This window comes from Montipora capricornis, chromosome 13, assembly GCF_036669925.1.
Source record: "Montipora capricornis isolate CH-2021 chromosome 13, ASM3666992v2, whole genome shotgun sequence".
NCBI classification, from domain to species: domain Eukaryota; kingdom Metazoa; phylum Cnidaria; class Anthozoa; order Scleractinia; family Acroporidae; genus Montipora; species Montipora capricornis.
In genome coordinates, this window is record NC_090895.1 from 15,520,128 (window position 1) to 15,529,629 (window position 9,502).

Genomic DNA, 9,502 nt, shown 5'->3' on the forward strand with positions numbered 1-9,502 from the left:
CTCGAATGGTCACACTTTAGGATTTTACCCACAAACTCAAAAGTTAGAGACACCTTGTACAGAACGGATAGTACGGATCAACAGCTTTCATTTGAATGGTAACACTTTAGGGTTTGACCCAAAGATTGAAAAGTTAGAAACAGCTTGTGTAGTGTATGTAATATAGAGAACAAGAGGGAAAAACAGTAATGTTGAATAGCTTTCAATTGAATGATCACAGTAAATTAAAGTCTCTCCAAAGACTACGAAAGACTGCAACAAGAGGCAGTATGGCCCAGAGGTTAGGGCGCTCGCCTTGAGATAAGGAGATCTCAGGTTCATTCTAACCTCTCGTTGAATTTGATCCTGGTAGACCCTGGTTCAACGTTTCGGCTTCACTTGTAAATAGCCAACTGGTTTGCCTCGGGCCAGTTGAGATCCTTGGCCGTGAGAAGCTCCTATTAACAGTGGTCAATTAAATACGTATGTATGGAACTATGACGGCACCTTAGCAGAAACCACCCCCAGTCAAGAAGACGTTGCCGTGTGCTGGGCACAAAGACACAGAAATTAAGAACCCGACTTTGAACAAAGGACATGAATACTTGATTAATATATGTAATTCTCTACCATGGCATTGCATGACGGACACAATCTTCCACTGATATTTTGCTTACAAATCCATTCTTTTGTTTATTTCAAAGTTAGTTCAACTTTTACATTAACCCTACCGACGCTTTACAATGGTAAATTTAAACATTGGCAATTCTCATTTTCTTTTCCAAATAGTGTTAAAACTAAGTATTTCCTGAACTTCAAATATAGTCAAAATAGGTCAAGAAAACACCTAACACAAAAATTAACAAGACACAGTTGTCAAAAGCCGCTCCTCACATCTCCTCCCTCTAATTTTCTTGGAGCCATTCGGCATTTTCGAATGGAGAAGAGGACTAAGAACGAATATGAAAGAAAGCGCTTAAACTGTAAAAGTAGGTCTGTCGAGGGAATAAGGGCCCAAGCATTGGCGAGCTTCTCAAATTATTGGTTCAAATGACAGGCCAGGACACATTAAAAATGAAACTAGTTAAAAGAAACCACTACTCCTACAAAATGACGACTTCGAACACCTTTTCTTTTTTACTTTCAAGTTTCTCGAGAGCCACCATCTTAAATTAGTTTAACGTATTATAATAAATTATTTCGACGATACGGCGGCCATTTTGATTTCTATTGTTTCAAAAGATATTATGGGATGCCCAGGGGGCAAAATACATATTCATTTGCCTCTTGGGCATCCCATAATATCTTTTGAAACAACAGACATCAAAATGGCCGCCATACCGTCGAAGTAGCTAGTCTATTGGCCTATTGTTTTTTATGTTAGAACAAAAGGGCAACCTCAGCAAATCCTTTTCATTTGCCTCCACGATAACAATTTCATCATGAATTGAGTCAAGATTCTTGGCGAAGTCACTGCTCAAGGCTCAAGATTGTAGGCGAAAAGTCTACTTCTGGTTTCCGTAAGTCCTTGGTCATTCTCCTTCTCCAAAGCCCGCGATTTTTTTGGGCGCCACCGGAAATAACGATCCCTGCAGGCTGGTTCGGAACAAGCAATTCTGCGAATCAGGAACTTTCGGCTATTCCCGCAATCTCTTAAATTTGAAACAGTTTTAGTTGCAAACGGTTTAAAAATGATGGTCGCTCGCTAAAACTGCACGCCAGTCGGCAACTCTTCTCAAATCTTTCAAGAATCCCTACTTTAAGCTTACCTAAGGAAGACACTTGAGAGCTTAGGCTTTTTCCTTTTACTGTTCACGAATATTTAATGAGCGGATCCTCTCCTAACCTGCCTGGACTATGCCTCACTTGTCTTGCTAAATGTCTAGTTTTAATAGAAGATGTACTTGAAATCAAAGAGGGGTTGCTTTCCGTTGCTCAAAAAAGCCCCTGCTTTAACTCTTTGATACGCCATTACCTATGCGACCTCTGCAAGCAACGTCATTACAGAATGTAATGTTACAAAATTGACCGGTTTACAGATGAGTGCTTCACCAGATTAGCATACTTGAGCAAAGAAGCTTTGAAAGACATAGACATGACTAAAGAAAGAAACGATCAACATCATAACTTCCTCCGACAACAATCTCTGCTATTCACTCGAGCTCAAATCTATCATTGACACATCACTTTCTATCGAAAGCTCTGTAACATCCGGGGAGATTGCACCTCTGCACACGGAAACCAAGAGCTCTCTTCTACATCCACTTGTGGTACCCTGGAAACAAAATCATCAGAGAAGAACTCAGACCGTGAACAGCTTGACAGTGTACCAAAATCTATCTCACTCGTGAAGTGTCATTTACAGCTAAATTTAACAATAGATGGTCCGCTAGTTCTTGTGCTTCAACAAAGCAGAATCCTTGACCAACGTATTGAATTCTAGCAAGAAAATGTAATCCAATGAAACGTATGTCCGCTATCGCAAGTCGCCACTTGAAAAAAAAAATAGTTTGTATAGATAGTCACTTGATTTCGAGGGCAATTTTGTAGAAAAAAGCACGAGCGGTGGGATGGGTGCAACAGAGCGTTTTCACTCACGTGATCAGTAACCTTGTTTTTCCACCGAAACAAAAGAAAACATTTGCATGATAAAATAGCTCAATGCCCGGAGGATTAGTTGGGGACACCAACATGGCTGCCGTTCCTTTGTTTAGGGACACCAATATGGCCGCCGTGACATCAAGTGAAAACACTCTATAGACTGAATGCACAAATGGCGGCCAAAAAATGCTCTTTTGTTTGTGCGCCAATTAGACTCACTAGCCTCATTTGTATGGACAAAATACAAAAGAAATGTTGCTTGAGAACGAGGCTGGTAAGTCTTCTTAGCACATAAACAAAAGAATACCTTTCTGACCGCCATTTATGCATTCGGTCTATTTGTTATCTGAAAAACCTACAAGTGCTTATTTATACCAAGTTACACGAGAACTCATGTGATCACTTATTAATGATATACATGAAAAAAAAAAAAGAAAAGAACAGAAATTCAAAACACCGTGCGCTTTAGTTTTCTATGGGCCTCTTTACACGAGCCCGGGTTGGACACCGACCCGGGTCAGTTCAGCGTCGAATTTACGTTTACACGAGCCCGGGCTGGGTCAGTTCCCTTTTCGCTGGGTTGAAAGGGCTGGTGACTACTTGTCAGTGAGGAAAATGGCGGACGGACCATCCAATCATCAGAATCATCAATTTGTGGCTGACAAATTGAACAGGACCAAAATTGTAAGGAAACAGTTCAGCCATTCGCTCTCGTAACTTCGAGTACATAGTAACGACGTCCTTGTAAAGTCTATATTTTGATAGTCCATCTCGTTTTTAAATTCTTTTAATTTCGCAATAAGTTGTCCAGTCATCGAGTGATTCCATTGAAAACTTGTTCTTTTTTCCACTTCATGCCCATTTGCCTCCGCCATTTTGGTAGAGGCTGCGCATGGGCGAGAACGCTGAACCGCAAAAAAGTGATGTTCAAACAATCCCGGGTCAGATACGCCAGTGTTTACATCAAGAAATTGAAGAAATTTCAACCCTTCTAGCCGGGTCAACCCGAGTCTTGAGAAGGGTTACCCGGGAAGGGGGGCTGACTCAGTTAGACTACTGTTTTCATGTAAACGCTTATAAACATTTGACTGCAAAAGGGTTACCCGCCACGGTGATTCAACCCGGGGTAAAAGGCACCCGGGCTCGTGTAAAGAGGCCCTATGAAGTTCATTCAACTGAGTTGGTTGAAACATTACAACGTTTGTCAAATTCAAACTTTTACAAGACTATAGTTCGAAAGTCATTCAACTGTAAACTTGGAAATGTGTGAAGTGTTCACTTGTAATTTGCATTAGTGTTACAAATTTGCACCAGTTTACGCGAGAAAAACTTTTTTTAGCCAATCGGAATTGAGTATTTTTTTTTTTCATGTATATTATTAATAGCCTTTGAAACGACGGGATTTTTCCTCAGATTCAAATGTGAAAACAAATCAAAGCCTGCAAAAGGAAAACAGAATCATAGATCGAGTGCAATATGAATAGTTAAGTTATATATGGGGTGCAAATATATTTCAAAATGATGAGCTCTACCTGTTAAAGGTGAAGTTGCAGAATTCCAAAATTGAAGCTCTCCACAATGAGCTAGATGAACGAGACGCTAATTTTCCACGAAGATACGAAAGTGATGAAGTGATTGCTCATGTAAGAAGACGAATTAAACCGAAGATATCATTCAATGGCCTATTAACGAGGGTACACGTTTTTTTATAAGAAGGTCTGAGGATTATGGTTTTTCTTTTTTTTTTTTGCGATTTGAGCCTGAAAACGTTCTTAACTTATTCTTAAAGTTGTACGGTATACACTCTTTTTTCTTTATAAGAACGTCTAATTTTGGAGCAGAGGCTGAACGTTCTTATATATTTTTGCGATGTGAGACTGAAAACGTTCTTAAGATGTTGTTAAATTTACATCAGACGTTGTTTCACCCGATGACCTTGATGGTGTTGAAGTTATTTTGGAACGATTATAAATAAGAACTTCTCATTATCACTTGCTGCGGACATGTGTATCATGGAATAAGAAAACCATTGTTATGTTATACAAAATAAACCCTCAAGTATCTGAGTTAATTTATATTAATTTACCTTTATTTTATGCTTTTATTTAAAATAAAAATGAGCAAAATAAAAAACGTTCTTAATCGACTCTCAGCCTGAGGAATGTTCTAAATACGTTTTTAAAATTCTGGTTAATCTCAGTCTCAACGTTCATATAAAATAAAGAGTGAGTTGTTTAGTGTACCAAGCAATACGAAAACCACATGCCACATGTTAAAAAGCGTCCTTAATTATTTGAGTTATAACTGACCTGTTAGACTACAGTTTCAGATTTCTTTTACCTTTATTTATACTACTGGCAAATACAAGCAAACAAAAAACAAATGAGAAAAAAATGAGGAAGTTCATGACTGACTCTCGACCTTGATATGTTCTCAGTATGTTCTTAAACTTTTGCTTTATCTCAGCCTGAATGTTGTTCTAAAACAGAGTGTAAATACCAACAGATTTTTTTACGATGTTCTGTGTACGCGTCACAGTGTGACCCCTTACACCGAACTTTAAATTGCTCTCCATCTTGGCAATCTGTGGCCAATATTACTAACTTGTTCAATGTTTGTCTATTGAAAGTACATCTTTTAGCATTAAAATTAAAAGATGTGCTACGAATTTCGTAAGTTAAACGTTTATTTAATTTACTCAACTACAAGCACCAATGTCTATGAGAATTCAAGAAATACAAGGAACTGAAAGAAAAAGATCATGTACAGAAGGCTTATGTTTTCGCATGGTCGTGCAAGTCAAAAAGGAGCACGCAAAGACACGCAAGCATAGAAAACGGTTGTCACGCATAGTCACGCAAATAAAGACAGTCGTCGTAGGAAATACCGTTGAGTTACAAATAATACGTCATTGACAAGGTAAGTTACGAATACGAATGCCGACCTCAATGATTGTTTAATACTCTTCTAAATGACTCTCAGAGCTCCGTAATGAGGTGTTTTGCTGTGTTCTTAACTGTTTCAACAGCTCACAGCTGGGATACCGTGATGCGACATCATTCGTCCATTATTTTCTATTACTGGACAAATGAAATTGGTTTGTCGGCAAGTTAGATTTATATTATGAAGCTGAAAAATATTATGGAAGAACAACATTTATTTGGAAGGAGGAAAGAACCCTTGTGATTGGTCAGATCAAGTTAAATGAGCCATTGCAGCCCGAGGGAGGGGGACCTTACTTGTACCATCCAAGAATGTTAATCTCCTTTTACAGATTACAAGAAGTGGTTGTATTTCATTTGTTACCCAAGGAAATGCTGGAAAACCTTGGAATCAGGGGTTAACGGTAGGAAAAAACAAAACAGACGACAAACTCGGGATGAGAGCGTTGAAACATCTTACGACCGCCAGACACAAGCAAAATGAAAACAATAAAAACGCGGAGAAACATCTGCTTGAGTTGGAAAAAAGAAATTTTCCCAAAACGCGGAAAGCGACTTCTCCAAGCGACTGAAAACACGTGAGTATTTCCAAGCGCGGGTAAAATACTCGACCTCTACGAAACGCGACGGAATGTTAACCAACGGCGCGCGTCTCCCAAACGCGGGGGGGGGAGCGCGGGAAAACATCCGATGGCGACCAAGTGGGATTACCAGGGCTAGTAAAGCACTCTTTAAAAGGCAACCCTTCAAAGCCCTTGTTTCTAATTATTTCACTTTTAGCCACGCACGAAAAAAGAACCCCACAGGATGAAGAACGGATGTTATCTCACGCTAAGATGCAACAAAATATTGTTCATATCTCCACAGCGCCAATGGACCTTATTGAAGTTGAGCCCGCAGGCACATTTCTTTTGTTTAAAACTACATGCAAAAGAGGCTTAAGGGTCAATTAGATACAAAATGACCCCTTAGCCTCGTTTATGTGGCAAAACCGCTGATAACTCCGATAAGGGTTATTGTTACCTGCACTTTTTGCGTCTCGGATGGGTAGAAATGGCGTCCAATCAACATGAAGACAATGTCTGGCAACAGCGACATGAAAACAAGAAGAAGATTTGCTAACCAGACGACACCTTGAGACAAAAGTTGATAGAATACTCTGTACATATCCAGTGATATCGTGTCACCGAAAGCAAGCTGTATCCCTTCCCTGGAAACAGAAGAAAAGGAAGTCTTAGAAATTAGAACAACTTTAACTCAATGGTAATGAATTGACTATAGCGCATTTTCGATGAAACACATTAAAATGCCCTTTACAAGCAATCAATCTATCGTTGACATCGGACATCAGCTTGTAAGGGCTCCGCTGACAGCCGCTATTAATCAACTAGCAACCTAGAAATGAGGCCTATAACCACAACATCGGGAACTCCATGCACTCCTCTAAGTGAACACTGCGTGTGGGTTCTTTAACGTACCACAGAATAGCCCTTATCGGAGTTATCAGCGGTTTTGCGACACAAACGAGGCAAAGGGTTCATTTTGTATTGAATTGACCCTTCAGCCTCTTTTGAATGTAGTTTTAAACAAAAGCAAATGTGCCTGCAGGCTCAACTCCAATAAGGTCCATTAATCAACAAGTGTTGTGAGACGTGGCCTATCGTCCTTACACTAGAAAATCTAACCAGTTACAGAAGAAAGCACTTCCTCCTCAGTTATTTGAAAATCTACCCTGCCAGAAGAGCCTTTCTTAACTCGACGAGAAAGAAAGGAGTCTGCAGAAATCGCGTTAAGTCTTTATTGAGTATGCGCAAGCCGTTGCTTGGAGACAGTTTCAAACACAGGCCAAGTCTCGATCGCACTCCTAGACACAATATTGCTCGATCTTGACCTTCGCCTTTGTCAAAAATATGATGCGAAACAGGTTTGACCGGAGTGACTAGTTCAGACACTTGGGCTTCGGCGACCTAAGAGACTTCACACGATCTCTGCAGAGCATCTCTTGCTTACCTGCTAGTGAGATTTAGAGAGGCTCTGCTCGCATGGTGTTAAAGACCCTGAGTGTTGGTCCGGCCACCCACTACCTTCCACACAGCAGTCCGATGCTAGATTTGCTCTTAAAGTGGTATTTTGCTTATCTCGATGCTATCAAAACTTAAAGTGGTACTACGACCAAAAAAAAATTTTGTTTTTCCTTTGGATTTCAAAACTATGTTAACTAACACTAACTCACCCAAGTTTTAAGTTCTGATTTTAAAAAACACCTGTTTATTTTAGCTGGAATTTTCTTATTTATTGGTCCGCCATTACTAACTTCAAAATCTTGAGAGAGCTGGGTCGAGGAGAAAATGACGTCAAACACTCACTAATTTAAGAATGCAATGCGTGTGTACGCGACCTAATTAATATGCAGCACGGGAGTTTCGGGCTTTCAGACTTTTCAACCCGTGTTTTGCATATATAATAAATTGCGTTTACACGCTGAAATTTTAAGCTAGTGAGTAAATGACGTCATTTTCTCTAGATCCAACCCTCTGAGGTCCAATCGGCCAGTTTTGAACGTGAGTAATGGCGGACTATGAAATCCAAAACTTACACTCAAAATAAACAGCCTTTGGATAAACTCAAAGCTCAAAATTTTGCCAGTTAGGTGTTAAGCGAACACGCTTTCAAAATCAGAAGGAAAAAAGGAAATGATTTTTTGATCATAGTACCACTTTAAAGGGGAACAGATCAAAACTGGGTAAAAATTTAAATTAGTACTTTAGCTCACAAGTACAACATTCCTGACAACCCACTGAGAAGATGTGAAATGTATTTAGGGCACAAACAGCCATAAACAAACAGCGACTTTCTGCAGACATCGTCTCCAAACCAGCCAGTTTTTCAAGTTTCAATCCATTTCCATCCTCTCCATCCTTGGCCGCAAACAACAAAAAAATAGCTTCAGTGCACTTCAGTGCGTATTGGTAGCAAAACTATAGCATTATTTTGGGGTCTTCATCGATGCAAAGACGTCTTTTAGTGTTTTGAAGTTTGACTAAAATAGCGTGACACTGCTCCCTTGACTAAGAAATAAAATTGCACTCGTCAGCCAAAGACTGTTTAAGACTGAAACCGGCGTTAAAAAGTAAAATCGAAAGTTGACGTGTCAAAGTTAGCACTTTCACAGAGAGAGAAAACACACCATTTTACAGTTCCGTCGTCAGTTACCAGGCCTTTGAATAAAAGCGAGGCTGGAGTTGACCTTTCTTTGATACAACCCTTATTGCTTCTCTTACGTAAATCATGGAGTATTGTAATGCTAACGAGTTTCTATTTACATAAGCAAAGCAGTGAGGTTTGTAGCAATGCAAGGTAAACTCCAGCCTCCCTTTTATTCAAAGGCCTGGTAACCGAGAAAAGAACTGTAAAATGATCTAATCACAATAGATTGTAATTACCAAGTTTCTGCGTTGAATGCGATAGTCGATACAAAGAACAGAAGAATTGAACCCCACGTGGCCACATGAGTCATCCATGTCCAGTAATGGGTTACCAAGGCCAACTGGAAATAGAGAACAGGAAAAGAGTAAGGCCCAATGAAAGAGCAACGCTAAGTGTCCAACTTTATAAAACTAGAGGCAACAGTCTGGGATTAGGGAGACACTTAGATCCATGCGGATGATTTATCAATCAACCGTGGATGCATACAAAGCCCTATAATAATTTTTCCACGAAAACAACCCCAACAATTTCTCTGTAATATGTTGTAATACGTTATTTGTCGTTCTTATTTAAAAATCCCTAGCTTGTGCAGCTGGCGGGATATTTTATCGGATTTTTATTCGAAGTGTCCCTTCAAGTCTGAGAATTTGCTTCCTACTTCCAACAATTATGTCAGTGTTATTTTCAGATTGGGCTAAATTCAGTTGTCGATCTTTACATAAAGGCACAGAGTTTAGGGGGTACTTTGTGACGTCAAGTGTCTGAATTCCTAT

At 39.6% G+C, this 9,502-nt stretch overlaps 1 protein-coding gene across 1 annotated transcript in view; it reads right to left on the minus strand.

Moving 5' to 3' along the window:
* Nucleotides 1-646: 646 nt before the first annotated feature.
* LOC138029094 (phospholipid-transporting ATPase IF-like) overlaps nt 647-9,502 on the minus strand; it is a 73,245-nt gene continuing 64,389 nt past the window's right edge. Inside the window, 3 exon segments of the mRNA XM_068876775.1 lie at nt 647-2,254; nt 6,546-6,732; nt 8,966-9,069. Of these exon segments, the coding sequence (XP_068732876.1) occupies nt 2,129-2,254; nt 6,546-6,732; nt 8,966-9,069 (417 nt within the window). The 3' untranslated portion in view covers nt 647-2,128.